General features: G+C 40.0%; 2 protein-coding genes across 4 annotated transcripts in view; both read right to left on the bottom strand.

Annotated features, from left to right (window-relative positions):
- The window catches only part of SLC12A6 (solute carrier family 12 member 6), an 89,921-nt gene extending 74,814 nt beyond the window's left edge, over nt 1–15,107 (bottom strand). For all 3 annotated transcript variants that reach the window (XR_005831914.1, XM_008702292.2, XM_008702293.2), the window contains exon 1: nt 13,561–15,107. Coding sequence is in view for 2 of the 3 variants with exons in the window: in XM_008702292.2 (XP_008700514.1) it covers nt 13,561–13,831 (271 nt within the window). In the remaining variant the exon portion in view is untranslated. The remainder of the gene's footprint in view (nt 1–13,560) is intronic.
- A 4,312-nt stretch (nt 15,108–19,419) lies between these two features.
- On the bottom strand, nt 19,420–20,262 carry NOP10 (NOP10 ribonucleoprotein). The gene is made up of 2 exons (XM_008702298.2): nt 20,112–20,262; nt 19,420–19,799 (listed from the first exon to the last, which is right to left on the bottom strand). The coding sequence occupies exons 1-2, from the start codon at nt 20,163–20,165 to the stop codon at nt 19,659–19,661; spliced, it is 195 nt and encodes a 64-aa protein (XP_008700520.1). The 5' UTR covers nt 20,166–20,262; the 3' UTR covers nt 19,420–19,658.
- Nucleotides 20,263–21,214: the final 952 nt, after the last annotated feature.

The following is a 21,214-nucleotide window of genomic DNA, read 5'->3' as shown; positions in this document are numbered from 1 at the left end:
TGTGTGGGGAGTGACTAAATAGAGAAGCTAAGCTGTAAGAAATAACTATTTAGGGGTGCCTGGGTGGCGCAGTGGGTGAGCATCCAACTCTTGGTTTCAGCTCAGGTCTGATTTCAGGATCCTGAGATGAGTCCACCCTTACCCCTCCCAACAATGTGCTTAGGTTTCTCTCCCTCTCCCTTTGCTTCCCCCCTCCCCTGAGCGCACGCGCTCTCTCAAATAAAGAAATCTTTTTTAAAAATTAGAAATAGCTATTTAAAGTACAATAAACTATCACAATGGGGGCATCTGGCTGGCTCAGTTGGTAGAGCATGGGATTCTTGATCTTGGGGTTATAAACTGGAGCCCCACATTTGGTGTAGAGATTGCTTAAAGAATAAATAAAATTGAAAAAAAAATACACTACCACAATGAAGTACCACTGCATATCCACTATGATGGCTAAAATTAATAAGACTGAAACAACAAATCTGGTGAGAATGTGAAACAAAGGGTACTTTTATACATTGTTAATGGGTGTAAATTGGTTTACCCATTTTGGAAAAAGATCTAGTATTCTCCCCTATAAGCCTGCAATTACACTCCCAGGTATTTATTCCTCCCAAATGAAAACATATTCCCACAAAAGGACTTGTCCAAGAATATTCACAGCAGTTTATTAACAACAACCCAAAACTGGAAACAACTCAGATGTATATCCATAGGAGAATGGATAAACAAAGTATGATATATTCACACAAAAGATTACTATTCATCTATAAAAAGGAATGGCTCAGTGAAACACGTAACAATATGGATGAATCTCAAAAACATTATGCTAAGTGAAAGAAGCCTTTATTAAAAGAGTACACAATATATGAATCCACCATACGAGATTTTAGAACAGGCAAACCTAATCTATGGTACAATGGTTGCCTCTGTGGGGATGGGAGCATGAGAGAACTTCCCAGAGTGATAGTAATATTCTACATCTTGTTAGAGTTTAAGATTCCATAGGCATATGCATTCATCAAAATTTAGTTGATGTCCACTTAAAGTTAGTGTAATTCATTGTATGAAAACTTTGCTTAAAAATAAAGCTGCAATAGGGTGCATGGGTGACTCAGTCATTAAGCATCCGCCTTCAGCTCAGTGCATGATCCCAGGGAGCCCTGCATCGGGCTCCCTGCTCTCCGCTGGGAGCCTGCTTCTTCCTCTCCCACTCCCCCTGCTTGTGTTCCCTCTCTCGCTGGCTGTCTCTCTATGTCAAATAAATAAATAAAATCTTCAAAAAAAAACACCTGCAAACAAATACTGAATTCTATTTAATATGTATTTTGAAGTATCTGGGGGAGGTGAACTGTTATCTGCACTTTACCTTGAAATGCAAATAAGAGAAAAATGGACAGAAACGTGTTAGAAAAAGTACAGTAAAACAGTAATCATAGACTCTGGTGGGCGTACAGATGTTCACTATAGAAGTCTTTCAATTTTCCGTATGTTTGAAAATTTTCATAAATGTTGGAAAAAAATACAACAAACTGACACCATTAAGAAAATGAACACACAACTCAGAGACTGGGGGAAAATACTCCTAAAACATGTACTTGACAAAGGGCTTATATCTTGAATATATAAAAATCATCTACAATTCAATAATAAAAAGACAAAAAAAATAAAAATGGAAAAAAATATTTAAGTAGACAATTCACAAAGGAAGTCATAAATGGCTAATAAGCACTTGAAAAAGCGCTCAACAGCACTGGCTTTCAGGGAAATGCAAATTAAAATCACCATTAAAACTGTTGCAAGGATGTAGAGCAAATGGTGGGAATATAAAATAATACAACCACTTTGGAAAAAGGTCTGGCAGTTTTTGTTTTTAAAGGTTTATTTATTTTAGAGAAGACAGCACATGCACGCTTGTGCAGGGTGGAGGGTCAGAGGGAGAAGAGAGAGAATTCCAAGCAGACTCTACTCCAAGCATCAAGCCCAACGAGGGGCTTTATCCCGGACCACAAGATCACGACCTGAGCCAAAACCAGGAGTCAGACGCTTAACTGCACCACCCATGCGCCCTGGTCTGGGTGTTTTTAATACAAATTTTGAACAAGTATGTTTATAGTAGTTTTATTCATAACAGCCCAAATAGGAAACAGACCAGTTATCCATCAATAAGATAAAGAACCTGCAGTATATTCATACAATAGACTATTAACAATAACCAGGAACAAACTACTGATAGATTCAACAACATGGATGAATCTCAAAAACATTTTAAGTTACATATTCCATATTAATCACATGCATACAGAAGTGTTTAGAGTTGAAGCATAAATGATGCCTGCAACTTACTCTGAAATGCTTCAAAAATAGATGGATCCACTGGAAGGGATAAATATGTGGTAAAACAAATACAGCAAATTGTTAACTTGGAGGATAAAGATACGAGTGTTCTTTCAATTTTTCTGTATGTTTGAAAATTTTCATAATAAAGTGTTGGAAAAAATACAGTGATGTGAAGTTCACTGAACTCTTTATAAAGATCTCTAGATCTAAGTATAAAGCAAATCACTTATGGGTCAAATTCCATTTCACATAAAATTTAGGTAGTTACATAAATGCTACTCCCGAACTTTGATTTTATAGTGTTGAATGCTGTTTGAAATCAGAGTCATCAAACAGACTTGAAATATCTACAGTTTTACATTAAGGAAAAAAAGAAAACTATGGTATTTTTAAGTAGTAAGACATAGGGCAGGCTAGGGCAAAAAGGGCACTTATAATGGCATTATTCCCATAGTGCTTTGTACATAAGGCCAAATATTATACATATTATATTTATTTTACTAATCAGTTTCAGTAAAACTTAGTGACTACACTATGTCTGTTTTTAAAAAAAAAAGCACACCTGCCCATTCTTTAGAAGAATGGGTCTACTATGGGTAATATTTTAAAAGTACACTTTACCATGCTACACTACCCAATTGCTTCTTTTTACTCACAGCTAACAAATCATGACAACTAGCATTGTTTTATTCAACCCATTTATTAAAAAAACAAAGACAAATTAGATGTAGTGAAAAGACTTAAACAAGGAAAAGTCAGTGGGAAATTATTTTCAACTTAAGGGTTCTCTTTCAGGTGGTACTATATTGTTACACTACATCACTCAGGGTTAGAGCTGATCATACGTGTGTCTCCTCTTCATTCTCAGAACCTGAGAACTGTACTGTACAAAAACCATACACAAATAATCTAGAACCACACTATGTTCTGAAGTCATCCTTTTTTTTTTTTTTAAGGATTTTATTTATTTATTTGAGAGAGAGAGTGAGAGAGAGAGACGGAGAGGTCACGAGCAGGGGGGAAGGGTAGAGCAGGGAGCCCGATGTTGGGCTCGATCCCAGACCCCAGGATTACGACCTGAGCCAAAAGTGGACGCTTAACTGACTGAGCCACCCAGGCACCCGGCTGAAGTGATTCTTAAGAATTTAGTAATTCATGCTAAAAATGGATCCACTATGCAAGAAAACTTCTATAGTAAGTGAGCAGTAAGCAAATCCCTGGAATTAAAAAGCCACATACATTGTGAACACGAGTTTTACCAAATGTCATTCTGCTCATTCCTGACAGCATCTTGTAGATATAATGTTAAGGTTTTAGTAACATATTAAATAGTACTTTTTTTTTAAAGATTTTATTTATTTATTTGACAGAGAGAGAGACAGCCAGCAAGAGACAGAACACAAGCAGGGGGAGTGGGAGAGGAAGAAGCAGGCTCACAGCAGAGGAGCCTGATGTGGGGCTCGATCCCATAACGCCGGGATCACGCCCTGAGCCGAAGGCAGACGCTTAACCGCTGTGCCACCCAGGCGCCCCAAATAGTACTTTTTTTTTTAAATAAAAAATCCAACTACAGCTTGATCAATGGTACTAGCATGCTACTAAAAAGCTGGAAAATAGGGGCGCCTGGGTAGCTCAGTCAGTTAAGGGTCTCCCTTCCGCTCAGGTCATGACCCCAGGGTCCTGACATGGAGCCCCACATCAGGCTCCCTGCTCCACTGCGAGCCTGCTTCTCCCTCTCCCACTCCCCTGCTTGTGTTCCCTCTCTCGCTGTCTCTCTCTGTCAAATAAATAAATAACATCTTAAAAAAAAAAAGCCGAAAAACAGAGCAGACTAGCTTCCAAGACATACACACAACATAGACTTATCTGTCTACACCTTTTCATAGAATTCTGTCTCTCTCTCATACACACACACACACACACATACACACACACACAAATTTGGTGGGAGCGGTATGCAAAGAACAGTGGATTCTGATTTGGAAACAGATTCAAATCTTATGAATCTCTCCTAACTCTTGAGTTTGAAGATACCATTCAGAGTACTTTATCTACTATTAAGAACCAACCACACTTGAAAGAACCTTTAAAATTGTAGCCAATTAATAGTTTTGTGCTTACAGTATTTGGTTTATTACAAACGGTATTTTTATAAGAAATAGTAAAAAAAAAAAAAAAGTGTAATCTACTTCCAAGCAGTTGCTTTTTCTATTTCTTTCCCAAGCACTTGCTTCTACTGTAGCAAGTTATTACTTCAAAATATTTAGGATAGACATTCTCATTGTATCATTGTAACTGCCAGCCAGCAACTAAATGTAAGTAGAAAACTACATTATACTTTAATTTTCTTGACCAAGGTAAATTTATGATAAACTTTGAGCAACAAAAGTTATGTTTTATTTTCAGCTGTAAACCCTTCATACTCTTTATTCTATAAATCTAACAACAAATCTGTAATAATTCATCTTATTAAGAGATGTTGTTTGACAGGAAAAAGATCTGAATTAAACAATGTCTTTAAAATGTCTGAATTATACAACCTCTAAAAAAGTACAGAACTTCCAAAATTTTTTATTTTTTTATTTTTGTTTGTTTTGTTCTTTGTTTTTTAAAGATTTTATTTATTTATTTGACAGAGAGAGACAACCAGAGAGAGAGGGAACACAAGCAGGGGGAGTGGGAGAGGAAGAAGCAGGTTCCTACCAGAGAAGACTGATGTGGGGCTCGATCCCAGAACGCTGGGATCATGCCCTGAGCCGAAAGCAGACACTTAATGACTGCGCCACCCAGGCGCCCCAGAACTTCCAAAAATTTTTAACTTCTTATCTTCAAATGTCAAGAGAGGAAAGAGGTCATGTGTTAGAGCAGGGATTCTTAAGGAAAATATCAGACTTGGCTGAAGGACTAATTCACTCCCCGACCCCCATTCAGTTACTCAGGCTTCAAAGGACCATTGGTAGGGAGACAATACCTCATGTGGTATCATTCAGAAGGTTAGGCAAACATTCAAAAGAACAGTGCTTTGCAAGTTATCTCTGGTATAGGACTATTTTTCTTTATATTCACAATTCATATGAAATACTAGAAAAATGAAAAATATACAAAACACAAGTTCTAATTTTTATTATCAGATTTGACATAAAATTGCTCTATCAAACTGCTATGCAAGTTTTTAAAAACTTTCAATTTCTGAGCTTATCTCCTCACAGACAGGGTAAGTGAACAGCTCATGGACCAGCACCATTTACATATCACACTCCAAATGGCTGTGTTGCAGAATGTTGTAAACCTTTTACTGGCAGAGAATAAGCAGTTCATTACTTAAATTTAGCGCTATAGCTGTAAAAGTATACTGACTCTAATTCTTAAGCAGAAAATCTAGATATTTTCCTTATTCAGCATATCAGCAAATCCTTTTTCTCCTTCAGACACTGGACAGTAAATAGTGGTTTAATATACCAAAATGATCACAAATTCTAAATTACACCTTATTATGTGGATGATTATAGAGAGAAATTAATGAGTTAATCAATTACTTTGGTGAAGACCAACTATCATGGATAGTAAGAATTTAAAACTCTTAAATCTCAGAATTATAAAAAATTATCTATGAAAATTGATTTTTATAAAATGGCATCAGTGATGAATATATAACATATTTTGGGACTAACAACTGAAAGATAATATATCATAAAAGACCTTACTGTCTGATGGATTCAACATATTGTATTGCAAGGAAGACAAAGACTTCTCCAAATCAAAACATCAGGAAAATCTCATGCTTTACTGAGGCTAAGAAATCATGCATTATTCAATACATAGATGAATGCCCACTATGTGCCAGGAAACAGGAATACAATGGAGAACAAGGCACTTGTTCCTGCCCTCGAGGAGCTCACAATCATTATTATCTACTTCACTATAAAATAAAAGGCAATCTTAAACCAGGGCTGTACGCACAACATAGTGCAAGCATAGACAAATCTTTAGAGCGCAACACACTACTACCTTGCCTAGTCACTTCTTCAAGGGGCTGAAGCTGTGAGTCTTCACTAAGGGAAAGGACGCAGTAGAAGGATAGTTGATGGCTAGCTAATTTGATAGCTGTATCACCCATTTCGGCTGCCGACCCAGATATTAAAGAAGGCATTATCAAAAGCCTCTGTGCACTCAGAGTCCTCAGCTTCCACTCTTTCCTTTTCTACAACATTACAACTCCCTACATAAGGCTGCCCATCTTTTTCATTAGTCTAACGTCATTACAGCCTAGATCACCAACCAAAAACAGCACTGGCGCTATGTACACGGACTACTCAGTAACTCAGAATTTCATTTCTGATGTATGCCATTTCATTCTTTATTATGAAATACTTGCTAGATAGGCTTCTAATCAACACTACAAACAGTGCATAGAAAATGAAACTGCAACACACGGTCAAAACCTGAGATGTATTTCTAAAAAGTAAATAAAGGAAAATGAAAACAATTCAAAACAAGATTTTCTTGTTAATTTCACCTCAGAGAACAAGTGTTTTTGTTGTTTTAAATAAGTTATTGCTTCTTTCCTCCCTTGCCACAAAACTCCATTTTGAAATAGATCTCCTGGGGGGTGCCTGGCTGGCTCAGTCAGTATAACATGCAATTCTTGATTTCAGGATTGTGAGTTCTAGGCCCCATGTTGGGGGTAGAGATGTAGAGATTACTAAAACAGAACAAAACAAAACACCCAACAAACCCAAAACAAACAGATCTACTGAAACTTGGGTCAAAATGTGAATATTCATTAACTTTATGAGAGATGACTGTATTAAATCAATAACTGTAAAAATCAGCATTACTAAACTGCCCTGGGTATTTGCAGACCATTTATTTAAAAGACACTGAAAGAGGGGCACCTGGCTGGCTCAATCGGTGGAGCACGCATCTCTTCATCTCAGGGTTGTGGGTTCCAGCCCCACGCTGGGGGCAGAGATTACTTAAAAATAAAAACTTTAAAAGAAAGACACTGAAATACATATTTTTAGGCCAGATTTCCTTTCAGGAACATAGAACCTTAAAATTATTCAGGAAACATGTCATTTTACTACCTTTTTTTGAAAAACAAAAACAATAAACTGTTTCCTTTCATTCCCCCAATGCCAGGCAAAAAGCTGCAAAAATGTACACTGAACATAAAAATTTCTTTTATGCTTCTTCTACTCTACCTTTGCTTCTTACTAAATGCTTCAACAGAGCCAACCAATGTTAATATAATAGAGGAAGTGTAATAACAGGAATACCAATATTAAAATCACACACACCTGGGTTTAAATCACTATTTTTCAGTTTATTACTTGTATGACCTTGAGTAGGTTACTTAACCTTATCAGTTTCAATTTTCTCCTGGATGAGAAATCCCATCACAGCTCCTAAGAAAATGATTTTTTTTTTAAATGAAAAAATATCTGGAACCTGTAGGTGGCTCAGTCAGTTAAGCACCTGCCTTGGGCTCAGGTCACGACCCCAGGGTCCTGGGACTGAGTCCCTCATTGGGCTCCTTGCTCAGTGGGGAGCCTGCTTCTCCCTCTGCCTGCTTGTGTGTGTGCTCTCCCTCTCCCCGACAAATAAATAAAATCTTTAAAATGAAAAAATATCAAAATATGATTTTTCAGGAAAGGAAAGAATTAACCTTTCAAGGGAAGAATGTTTTCTATATCCTAATAATTCTTAGAATCTTATTTGGAAATTAGCACACTGCTAAACTATAAAAAAATAAATCAACTAAGTAAATTTTTTACATCTATCTTAGATATAAATTACCCAGTTGTGAAAATAAGTATTATTTCTGTATATTAAAAAAAAAGCTTGATGGGTGCCTGGGTGGCTCTGTCGGTTAAGCATCTGCCTTTCGGCTCAGGTCATAATTCTGGGGTCCTGGAATGGAACCGAAGGCAGATGTTTAATGGATGGAGACACCCAGGCACGGCTCTTATGATTTCTCAATAACATTTTCTTTTCTCTAGCTTTCTTTATCATAAGAACACAGTATATAATACATACAAAAATGTTAATTGACTTTATATTATTGGTACGGCTTCCAGTCAACAAGCTTCCAAGCCTTCCCGTAGGCTACTAGCAGTTAAGGTTTGGGGGAGTAAAAAACAACATTCAAATGTTCTATTGTATGGGGGCTGGCACCCTTAATCCCTGTGTTGTTCAAGGGTTAACTATAATATGAAAGATACAGTTAAAAGAAGGGTAATAGTCACCTTCGATTGGCAAAACAATGTAATTCACTTATTTTTGTTTGGGGCAAAAATTTAGAAGTTTTTTGGAGAAGTATAGATAAGTACTTGGTACTTTGAAACATGCTCTTATGAAAAAAAACTAGATAGCTTTCCAAGTTGCTTAATCATCATTCTGATTTAACCCTAGCATAAGAGGCATTTATGAGACCTACCAGTAACACAGAATTGGTAGATCAGCCAAATAAGCTAAACACAAGTGTAATGTAATGGCTCCAAGGGCAGATAACTATTCTATTCCATTAGACCTACTAACATTTAAGGAAAGCCTGATGTGCCTATCCACTCGGTGAAATCCCAATCAGGTGGGAAAGTTCTTCCCATACGTACAGCATTAATCACTCTTTCCTTTGGGGCTATGGTCTTCAACTCTGGCTTTCAGTTTAGAATAAGCTGAAAAGCTTTTTAAAACTACTGATGCAATTAAATCAGAATCCCTGGATAAGGGGCAGAGGTATTTTCTAAAAAGATCTCTAGATCATTCCAAAATGAAGCTAGATGGGGGCGCCTGGGTAGCGCAGTCGTTAAGCGTCTGCCTTCGGCTCAGGGCGTGATCCTGGTGTACCGGGATCGAGTCCCACATCGGGTTCCTCGGCTGGGAGCCTGCTTCTTCCTCTCCCTCTCCCCCTGCTTGTGTTCCCTCTCTCGCTGGCTGTCTCTCTGTCACATAAATAAATAAAATCTTTAAAAAAAAAAATGCAGCTAGATGAAGCATCACTGCTCTACTGGGTATATTTCATTTGCCTTTGTCTAAGAATGCTTTTAATTTTTGTTTATATTTCCATCTCTTTTAGTCTAGATCTTCAACTCAATATGTATTTCGTTGAGTGCAAATATTATGTAGCATCACACACTATCCTAGGTGCTGATGATACAAAGACAACTTTGTGTACCTGTCCCTGAGAATCTTATTGCCTAATTGAGAAAGATAACATATAAAACAACAAAATTAAGTGAAATAGGTGCTACAGTAATAGTCTGTATAAGGGATATAGGGCTATAAAGAACTGATCTATTTTCTGGGTGCGGGGTTGAATCAGAAAAAGTTTCAGAGAGAAGGTGACTCTTTGAAGGAGGGACTTAGATCTAAGTTATTTTTTCATCTCTACCACCTAACACCCCCCAATAAAAACTTGGTAACAGCCACCCTCGACGTTGGTCTATTTAGAGCTCCTTGACTTAAAGCTTCTACTTTTACTCTACTTCAAAAACCCACTCCCAAGGCTGCATACTAGATGTTAACACTGGAACGGCCCCACCTCTAAAACCATTAATTCCAACATCCAACTATCTGACCACAATCTTTAAACCTTCTACATCCCCACCAAGTCCTCCCGTCTCTAAGCGTCTCCATTTTTACCTCAGTTCATCATTTTCCTTTGCTGTATCTTTCTATCATATTATTCTACAATGTGCTGTATTTTCCTTTTTTTGTATTTTGCTGTATCTTTATTGTTGCATTTATCACACAGCATTGTAATTTATAGGAACATTTGTTTGTTTTCTCTATTAGATCATAACTTTCTGTAGAATAGTCATTGGATTCTTTTTCTTGGTCCTGCATCCTTAACACCCAGAACAGGGCCTGACCCCTAATAAGTGTTTAGTAAATGTTTGGCGAAGGAATGGATGAAGTATTCTTGTCATTTTCACCACCAGACCACAAGCTCTCCAAAGGCAGAGACTACCTCATCTACAGATTTCCTGTAATTCCTGNTGGAGTGCCTCACACATATCAGAGCCTCAGGGAGCATGTATTTGAGCATGTAAATTGTAAAAGGATGAAATGTATCAGACACTGTGTAAAACATATAAAAATATGTTCCCTGCTCTTTTTCCGGAATTATTATTTCAATAATCATTTAAGATAACCTGATGGTTATGAGGCAAATGTAAAAAATGCTATTATGGCAGAGACAAAATGATATAATGGAAAGCACTGGATGTAAGTCAGGAGGCCTGTACTTCAGTCTTGGCTTTGCCACTCTGTAACCATCACTATGAGCCTTAGTTTCCTCATTTTTTAAAAGGGAGTTTCACCAGAAGTCAATTTCTTTTTTCTTTTCAGAATTCAATTCTTGATCATCTGAGGTTCCCTAACATACTATGCCTCTTAAAATCTGTATTATAAAAGTGATATACCCTCAATATAAAAAATTGTACATGGCCTTCTGAAATGTTTAGGTAAAGGGATTTTCATAACTCCCCAAAGGTACCCACTCTCAACTGTTTCTGGTATCTTTAACGCACTGTTCATGGATAAGCAAATACAGACTAAGATTGTATTTATTTACCAACTGCACAGTCCCATCAATTCTAAGGGAACCTTGACGAAATGAAAGGACAATTATAAATACTTTGATAACGGGGCACTTGGCGGCTCAGTCAGTTAAGCGTCTGCCTTCAGCTCAGGCCATGATCCCAGGGTCCTGGGATGGAGCCCCGCATCCAGCTCCTTGCTCAGCAGGGAGTCTGCTTCTCTCCCTCTGCCTCCGCCTGCTGCTCTCCCTGCTTGTGTGCGCTCTCTCTCTCTCTCTAATAAATAAATTTTTTAAAAAAATACTTTGATAACAGAAAGATAATTATCTACTCAAAAGGCCAACAGTAGAAAAAATTAAAACAGATAGAAATGAGTATTTAAAACTTCCTGTTTCACACCCCCCCCACCCCAGTTGTGCAATGTAATATGAGTAAAAAGCGTATGACAAGAAAAGAAATTTAAGGTGGGAAGCTTCAATGTGGAAGAAATGTGGGAGGCATGGGAACTGTGGAGAAAGGAGAGATAATCATACCAATGTCACAACCACAGAAGGATGTATAAAAGGCCAAAAAATCACAGAATTCTAAATATTAAAACAGCAAACACAATTTTGAAATACAGTATGAACTTAAGGACAGAATCAATTGCAGAAAACGCAGTGTTGTTTTCCTATAATAACGCTAGCCCAGAGACAAATGTAGATCACTATGTCCTTGATTTTCTTGACAACAGCATTCTGTAAAGATCTATACCCAAGTCTAACAAGGGTATCCACAGCTTATGAAGCCAAGGATGAAATAATTGTATTTTTGACCAGTCCCTCTGATAGTGGGGAAAATACATCATAAGATTATAGTTATCATAAGGATTTTTTTTAAGAAAATGGAAAGAGAAAAAAATAGGTCATTAGTAAAATAGGGAACTAGTTTCCTGAGAATACAGTGGAAATTGCAATCTAATGGGTGGACTATTGATTTCTCTTTCATTTGGTACCAGAATATTTAAACATTAAGGAGTATGTTAGATAGAAAGAGAGCCAAGCTTTAACTTCTATATCCACCTAGACAACATAGATTTCACCTAGACGTGTCCCAGTTTTACCCCTATCATGTAAAATGGCACCACTCTACTGTAAAGAATGCTTGTAAATAGGATAAGGACAGCAGCCCGGATCAGGATCCTGTTCCACAAGCCTAACACATTACTCAAGTACATTTTTTAAACAGAATAAAAGTACAGTTCCATAACATGTAAGTCACAAGTCTAACAACATTTAGCTATAAATTGTCTAATGACCATTACAGCAATAGAAAAAAATTAACACTGTTAGAGTCTTTACTTGGTATTTTTACAACTAAATATAGTACAATGGATATAAACTAAAACTACAATTTAGAATTTAGAGGAAGAGAAAATGATAAATTATTTTTATTCCATAATGTAACTTTAATACCATGGTACATGGTATAAAGTTTGTCAAGAAGTTGTAAATAGTTAAAAAAAAAAAAAAAGAAGTTGTAAATAGTTAAGTCCATATCTCCATAAAATAAATTAGTCAAGGATAAGTGAATTTGAGGACTACAAACTTTACCAAATCTACCTTGTTTCCAAACATTCAAAAACACAAACCAAAATAAGGAACTAAAATCATTCTGGTTTCCTGCACCCTTTAGGTTAAGAGGAACAATATTTCCTGACACCGGAAAATGTTGAGTCAGTAGCTGAAGCTATGGTTTTCAAATTTGGGTAGAATACCATTTTAAGAGTCTTTAAGATTCTTAAGAGAAATTTTCATTACTTGACATATCTATGTCAGAATTTAGCACAAAACTAAACATATAAAGCAGTACAGCAATTCTCAAACTTTTCTACCCCGTAGTCTGAAAAACGTTATGACCTTTCCATTTTATCTCACTTCTCTCTTCCATCCACCTCTTCCCACTAAATGCAGTAAAAACCTCCAAATCAGCTAACACAAATTAGTTTGGGCAGCTAAAGGCCCACAGTGGTGAAGTAAGTCAGAAGTGGCTTGTGTACTACTACTTCCTGAGTACAGAGACTCAATACATCCCATCTAAAGTTCAAAGTGAAAAAATTTTGTAGAAATTAGGCCCTAAAAGCCTCTTTACAAAATTATATGGGAACCAGGCCCTAAAAGCCTCTTTAGAATTTCTCCATTCGACAGTATAGCACAATAGATCCACCAGCCTCACCCTGAGCCCAGCTTCTTGAACCACTGTCTCTGTAAAATATACAATTCTACAAAGAATTTTGTGATACAATATCTGAAGTCTTTGTAGGAAAGCCAGTAACTAAGATACGACCAATAACTACTGCTGGTAAGGAGCCTTAAAAGCAGACTGTAATAGAGCCCCAAAACTAGCTCTCCACTAAATTTCACAATTTAGGATTCTCTGTGCTGAAAAACTATTAAATTCTTTGATATTCATCCTTAACCAAAACCACTCATTTCAATTCCAAGGAGGCAAAAATGAAGAAGTCAAAATATAAATCTACTTTCCTTCCCACATGCCGAAGTATTACTGCAGTCATTGTGCTAACCATTATTCCAAAGGGCTCCTCGGTTCCTGATGATTACCCTATAATGGAAAAGTGATTTCCCAGTAGACAATCAACCAGATAAATAAGCCAGTATGAATGCATCCTGTCATCTGTGTTTCCACTTACCCTCAGTAACGTCCTGGGGGTTAGAAGTCCGGTCACTAGCTGCATCCAGTGCAACAGTCGCTAGCGAAGTGGTGGCTCCAGACATCTCACTCATAGGCTCACTACGGCTTGTTTCAGGCACACTTTCCCGTGAGCTAAACCTTACTCGGGAACTGGATCGGGAGCTGAGGTCCGGGCTGGTATCTGACAAACCTGGAATGTCATCGATCTTCGTTGGTGTCACCATGAACCGGACTGAAGCCATCTTGGTGGTGGTTTCTGGAGGATGCATTATTCTCTTTTCCTTTATAAGAACAAAGAAAAAAGGAAAACCCCACAAAATCCTTCCTCCTACGCTAGCTACTTTTGATTGCAAAAATAGAAAAGATAACTTTTAAAAAAAACCTTCAATAACCTTGATTTACACCACACAAAAAGTCCCAAATGAGAGTCCTACTCAGAATTCACACTATCCCAGAAAGTGCACTACCAGTAACTATTTAAGAAAAAGAAAAAAGACAAAACGATGCCAATCTCGTGTAACTTCGTTCCTTCAGAAAGAAGAGTTATCTAGCTGCCTCCCCTGGTCCAGGGCTGCGGGCTCAGTGCCATGGTCTCAGAGAAGCAGGTGAAGCCTTTCTCCCCTCGACCCCCAGGTTTCCGCCGAGGTAGTTAAGCCTTTTATCTGGTAAATGTCCCACGGTTCTAGTTCAGCAAAGTGCGCGCAGGCCCACCCTTATCGGGAAAATATAGCACAGATCAGATTGCGAAACGGTGTACTCCCGGCCACCTGTTGTGTATCAGGTGAATACCCCACAGGTCTGGCTGGGAGGTGTGTGTAGAGCCACCCGATGTTTTGGAGGCCAATAATCCACTTGGGTCTGGTGGGAGAGATGCGCATGCATAACGGGAAAAATACCCCACGCTACTGGATAGAGGAGAATGAAAAGGGTGAGCAGAGGATGCAGGGGCAGAGCGGATTCGCGTCTCCAAGGGGTCTGCGGGGGTGGCCCACCAGCTCTTCTGGCAGAACGGTCCCTAGGATCTGGGAGGCGCCGGCTAAAGAGCGGATCAAGACCCCTCGGACTGCAGCTCAGTCAGGGTCGTGGCAGGTCGTTGCTAGTCCGTCGAGCCCACGGTCGGCTCGCTGGGTTGCTCCTGCGTGTGACAGGACGGGCCACCCCTTTGCCGGAGGACGCTTTCTCCCCCACCAGGGCCGCGGCGCAGGTCAGCCCCTCGCCGTTCTTCCTTCGGGTCCGAGCAAGAGAGGAGATGGCCTGGCAGGCTGGCACGGGCTGAGCAGGAGGGGGCGCCGGGGATGAGGGGAGGAGGAGGTCGCAGGTGCGGGATCCCGGCGCCAGCTGATGCGGGTGCGCGCGCAGCTGTTGTTTACGAGCCGCTAACTGTTTCGGAGCCGCGGCGCGCGCAGGAGGGCTCCGGCTGCCGGGGAGGGCGCCCCCTCCCCGGGCAGACGCCAGAGCAGCGGTTACGTGACCTCGCCGCCCCCGGCCCCGGGCCCGGCGGGCTGTGCCAGCGCCGCCGCAGCCCCTCCCTTCCCTCTCAGCTCGTTCCTCATTCGAGGTTAACGGTCCGAAGAGAAGCCTGGGGGAGCGGTCGGAGGGCGGTACCGTCCCGCGAGCGCCAAGGAGCCCCGCCCAGCCTCTGCAGTCTGCAAGGTGACGGAAACGGCTGCGCGCATGCGCTGCCGGGGTCGCCGCGGGCCTGAGGAGCCAAATGTGGGAGGCCCGGAGGAAGATGGGAGTTGTAGTTGAGTGTTGGGGCCTGAGCTGCGCGCACTGGGGAAAACAAACCCTTTTCCTTCTGGGTCCCGCGCAGACTCACTCTGGAGGCATTCGGGGAGCAGACGATGCCTTTTGCCCTCAGAACCTCAAAAACCATCTCTCTTTAATAAAAGCGTCTCTGAAAATACCGTTCATAATTTCTTTAAAAATCACAAACCTCCCATACGATATACCGAGGTATGACCCTTACTGAAATTTCTAAGCAGATGTCTGTTTTTAAAGCACCATATTCTCAAATTATATACATGTTGTGCTAAGTTTTTCTTTTTCCTGTTCTTAAAATGTCTTTTACCACGTATGCATTTATCAGCTCGTCATGCTGTACACCTTAAATATATACAATTTGGTCAATGATACCTCAATGAGGCTGGAGAAAAATGCTATTTTCACTTTCTAGTTAGACTGGAGGTTCTATTAAAGAAAATGTCTTTTATTTTAGACCTGGAGAAAACAATGAGGTACTTCTTTACTCTATTGCCAGTGTTTTTCCTACTACTGCCACCATTATATTTTTTTAGCATGTTTATTTAATATACGAACAGAAGCGTTCAATAAATTTCGACTTATCAATGTTTTGTTTGAAAGTTATTTCCTATAGCTATCCTATAGTTTTCCAGGCTCTGCCTGGGTCCTTCCACCTCACAAGCGGAAATGTTTATACATCACCCTTAGCGATAGATCAGAACTGTATTGAAAACCTGAGCCAGGAAATTCTCTTTTATCAAATGACACATAAAATCCAAAGTCTGGTTAAAAAGATCCAGTAATAAAAATTTTAAAATATAAAAAAACTTTTTTTAATAAAATAAAAAAATAAACTTTTTTGAGATATATAGTATGTAAATAAGGACTGAAATGTATAAAAAACAAAAACAAAACAAAAACACAAAACAAGAAAGATCCAGGTAACAAAATGAGAAATAAATTCCCATTTAAAATGTGAACTTCCTGGGGCACCTGGGTGGCTCAGTCCATTAAGCGCCTGTCTTCAGCTCAGGTCATGATGGGGGGGGCAGTGCTGGGATAGAGCCCTATGTCCTCTCAGCGGGGAGCCTACTTCTCCCAGCTTGTGCTCTCTCTCGCTGTTTATCTGTCTGTCACAAATAAATAAATAAAATCTTTTTAAAAAATAAGATAAAATGTAAACCTCCTTAAAGTTTGATTCTTTCTCTTTAAAGCCTACGATTAACAACTGTGGCTCATAGCTTTCTGAGGAGGCAAGAAATTCACTTCCTGTGGTATTAATGTTTTTCTCAGGCAGGCTGGCTGGTCATTCAAATCTCAGACTTTTTTTTTTTTTTTTTTAATGAGGTATATGTCTGTAATTTATTTTTCAGATTTCTCCACGGGATTAAAAATTCTTTTTTGCATTACATTGTCATGCTCCCTGCTTTTGGTCCTTTTCCATGTACTCATTCTTCGAGCATTTTCTCATCACCCAACTGAGGTCACTGCAATGACCAAAAAATTTCAGAATGCAGGGGAACCTGGGTAGCTCAGTCAGTTAAACATCTTGCCTTCAGGGGCGCCTGGGTGGCGCAGTCGTTAAGCGTCTGCATTCAGCTCAGGGCGTGATCCCAGCGTTCTGGGATCGAGCCCCACATCAGGCTCTTCCACCACTGGGAGCCTGCTTCTTCCTCTCCCACTCCCCCTGCTGTGTTCCCTCTCTGCTGGCTGTCTCTGTCAAATAAATAAAATCTTAAAAAAACAAAACAAAACACATCTTGCCTTCACCTCAGGTCACGATCCCAGGGTCCAGGGATTGAGCCCCTTGCTCAGCAGGGAGCCTACTTCTCCCTCTCCCTCTGTCTGCCGCTCCCCCTGCTTGTGGTCTGTCAAATAAATAAACAAATAAATAAATAAATAAATAAAATCTTTTTTAAAAATTTTGCAGAATGCTGTAGTGTTTGTGACATTCCTGAAGCAAGTTTATCAAGACTTTGCATTCTTCAGTGTGCAAGTGTGGAGATAAGTCAGGATGCATGTTTCAGAGGTGATGGCGCACAGCAGAGCCACCCAACTTGCGGCCACACAGGCGCCAGGCCAGCTCCAGGTGGCAAAGGCTCCTGCACTCCCCACAGCTGACCCTGCTGGGCTCAGCCAGCCCCCGCTGCTCTCACAGACTTTCTCATATTTATAGGGAAATGGTGGATTTCTACAACATTCAATTCTGTTTCATATCACAGTGTATTTTCATTCACTTACATATATTACCTAACACCAATATCCTACACCTCTTAAAACTCTTCTTCCATTTCTGAGCATATCTCAGAAAATGTTAATATCCAGAGAACCTTTTAAGGAAAAAGTCCTTGATATATTTTAAAGCAGTCTACCTTTTCTCCTCTATTTCAATTAGGAATAGTTTCAGATCAAAGTCTTTTCATTTCTGTTTACACAGCAGGTAAGTAGCATGGAACAACAGTAATCCTTTTTGGCGAGGGGCAGGGGCAGGTAGTGGGTTACTTATAAAGACAAAATTACAGTCAACATTACAAAACATTGCTAGCAGAGTTCATTTACTGACTTTGGTGTTTAAGAAGCTTCCAAAGCAGATCCTTTTTCTAGTTATTGCAGAATTAAAATTTCTTCCATCATGACCCCCTTAATAAGATTGGGTAACACTTTAAAATCCCTGTAAGTGAACAGGCTAAGAAATTAAAAATTGCTTGCCAGGAAACAACTATTTCATTTTAATATGGCCGTAAGTTAAGTGATTCAAAGATCATCTGTCTTCTATTAATTATCACCCAGGATGAGAGATTTTTTTTTTTTTAGCAGTCAGCAACTATCCTCAGCTTTTCTGCTGAGACAGTCAGAGTCCAAGAGAAACATTATCTATCCCTTTCCAGGACCGTGCTGATAAATTAAACTTATGCTGATTTAAGTTACATCTGCTTCTAGAGTCTAGAGTCTTGATGCAGTCAAAAAAGTTTGTATAAGGCACCTGGGTGGCTCAGTTGTTGAGTGTCTGCCTTCGGCTCAGGTCATGATCACGGGGTCCTGGGATCGATCCCTGCATCGGGCTCCCTGCTCAGTGGAGGGCCTGCTTCTCCCTCTCCTGCTCCCCCTGTTTGTGTTCCCTGTTTCTCTGTCAAATAAATAAATAAAATCTTAAAAAAAGAAAAGGTTGTATAATTAGAACACAATCTCCATAAAGCAATTTTTAAATCAGTGGCATGAGGCAAACATTCAAATCCAGTGTCAAAAGCCACAAACGGGAAGATTGGAAAATAATGAGTTGATTAACTTTGCAAAGAGAGGAAGCAAGCTAGCATTTCTTGAAAGCTTATATACAGTATTTTGCCTCATCATCCCTCTACTATGAACTGTCCTAAGAAATTTCCCAGGGTTTTTTTGTTGTTGTTTTTTAATTAACCCCAACAATAGCTTAAAAAACAGCAAAATCCGTGCTTGAATCTCTCATACCTCATCTTCTAAATTAAGATTTGTGTAGAGTTCCACAAAGCAGCTGGCTGCCAAGGAGAATATAAAGTTAGGTGTATGTGAGAAGACAATTCCTTGATGGAGAGAACTAAAAACCTGGGAATATTTTCAGGGGGGAGTATATAGGTATCAAGGCATTTGTAATCACAACAGTTCTCTTTGCAACACAGTGTAGATATATTGACATCCACCACTGAACCCTACCAAATTTCAAGTTGGAAGAAGGCTTAGAAATGATGAGAAAAATGAGACAAAACTGGGTAAGTGACTTTCTCAAAGTTATGCGGAGGGGAAAATCCTGCTTTCCTGACTTCCAATTCATTGCACTCCCTCTACAATATAGCTGCCATTTTTCAAGCAACTCCTCCATTTTGAGTCAAAACGTCATTTCAAGGGGCAAATTACTTAAATGAGAACAAGGGTATTTTTCAGTGAATGGCGGCAGTTGTGGAAGAATCTCAACCATTCTTCCCGTTCCCCAACACCCTATCGCGCATAGCATTACTGCTACAGCACTGACTTAAGTTTTTCTTCCAAGTACTCTTTGTTGTACCGCTGGGGTGCTCTTCCTTCTCATCTCCCTCTTTTTTGTTTTTAAACCCCTCCTTTTTCCCCACAACATACAACAGGAGCTTTTTCAAATCATTTTAATCACCCAGCAGTGATTCAAAACATGGAAAGAAGATTCAAACTTGTTCCGCTAAGACGGATGCTACCATGACTGCTTCACACAAGCATGATCGAGGGTAACGATGAAATCGGATTCCAAAGAGCAAGGGTGGTAAGAGGGCTTCAAGGCTCACAGTCTGAAGAGCTGGGTTTCGGAAAGTCTCTGAGGGGCAGCAGAAGAGACATGACGTTAAGGGACCCTCAGAGGACAGGGCGCGGCTGCTGGGTCATGAGCACCTTGAAACGTTTCTTGACGGTGATTCGGTGTCGAGAGTATTTGTCATCTGGGGAGAACCGAGCGGGATGCGCCGAGCAGGTCTGCTGGCCCATAGGGTCAAGCTTCTGCTCGAGGAAGAGAGAGAGACATAATTTCAGTACAGGAGCGGTGGGAAAACTCAGTCACTGGCGTCATCAGGGAGACACAGACTGGGATGGGGAGGGGGCTGCGCGAAAAAAGGTGAACAGGAAGACAGGACACGCGACGGTCAGATCAACTAGTCCTACACTCCTTCCACACTCGTGGCTTCTGGGCTTTCAAGTTCCCCTCACCCACCTAGGGAATTCGGTGGCGGGTCTCAACCGCTTCTCCCACCTATGCTTCTCACCATGACCATTTACAACCCGTTGTTTTTTGTTTTTGTTTTCTTTCCTCACCTTCAGCGTATAGACCCGGTCTCCCTGCTCGTTGAGGTAATACTGGAGAAACATGACCACACCGAAGCCAGAAGTTCCAATTTCGTCTGCAGCTCTAACTATTGGTCTCACGTGTTTGTCAATTTCCTTCCGGTAAAGCCGGAAGTCTCTCTCAAGGCCTGCCGGGAAATGTAGTCCATTTAGGCCTCTCTCTCTAGCTGGCCAGAAGGGGGCGAACTAGTGCAGGATTTGGCCCAGTTGCAACCCAGTTGCAACCTTGCAGGCGTTGGCTTCCAGTTGCAACTTTGCAGGCGTTGGGAGACACGTGGAGTGTGCCCACTGTGTGCAAGACACTGCTAGGAGTTAGAGGGGGGTAGGAATGGATACGAGTTGAACATTGGTGAATAGAATCCTGTCTTTATCTCGAGATGCACACCCATTTCACGGGCAGTGGGTGTCTAGTGCCTGGAGAAACAAAGTCTCCAGGATTCAGAGCCCCTTTACCTTAGCGTATAAAGAAGAAAGTTTTCCTCCCTCCCCTCTTTCACATCCGGTTCCCCCGTCCTATTTCAAAGTATTGGCGGTAAAGAGTGCATGATGGGTATTCAATATTAGGTACAGCGAAGACAGCGTGAAGTTATTTTATGAAACTGGTGAAGTATATTTTAGGGGTCGAACCAAGATTTAAACTCAGGTCTCTTTACCACAAATCCAGCGCTCTTTCTTATAGTGGTGAGTAGCTAATAATAGCATGATACGATGCACCTCCTAGGGTTATTTCGAAATTTTAAAGGAACGTAGAAATTCTCTTTATAGAACTCTGGGCTTTAAAAAACGACAATTGGAACTCAGATATTACAAAGACGATCGTTACAGTATTATTTACAATGGCAAAAACGTTGGAACATACGTTAATTTTATAACCAAGAAAAGCCTGAAAGCATTTTTCTTTTTTAAAAGTATATAGTCTGTGTTTGCTTGTAGCTGCATAAAATATCTCTGCAAGGATTCACAAGAAACATACTATTGGTTTCCTCTGGGATAAAGAAATTGGTTCCAAAAAGAAAGAAAAGAGAGAGAGAGAGAGGAAGAGAGAGAGAGATATCAGCTCCAGAGGAAAGGAG

This window comes from Ursus maritimus, unplaced genomic scaffold (assembly GCF_017311325.1).
Source record: "Ursus maritimus isolate PB19 unplaced genomic scaffold, ASM1731132v1 scaffold_35, whole genome shotgun sequence".
NCBI classification, from domain to species: domain Eukaryota; kingdom Metazoa; phylum Chordata; class Mammalia; order Carnivora; family Ursidae; genus Ursus; species Ursus maritimus.
This window is presented reverse-complemented; position numbering and strand designations above follow the sequence as displayed.

Bases quoted from the DNA above. Each gene is read 5' to 3' on its own strand.
- NOP10 (XM_008702298.2), bottom strand. From the start codon at position 20,165: ATGTTTCTCCAGTATTACCTCAACGAGCAGGGAGACCGGGTCTATACG. The intron at 19,800-20,111 runs GTGAGGAAAGAA...TTCCTCGAGCAG, and splicing joins ACCGGGTCTATACGCTGAAG to AAGCTTGACCCTATGGGCCA.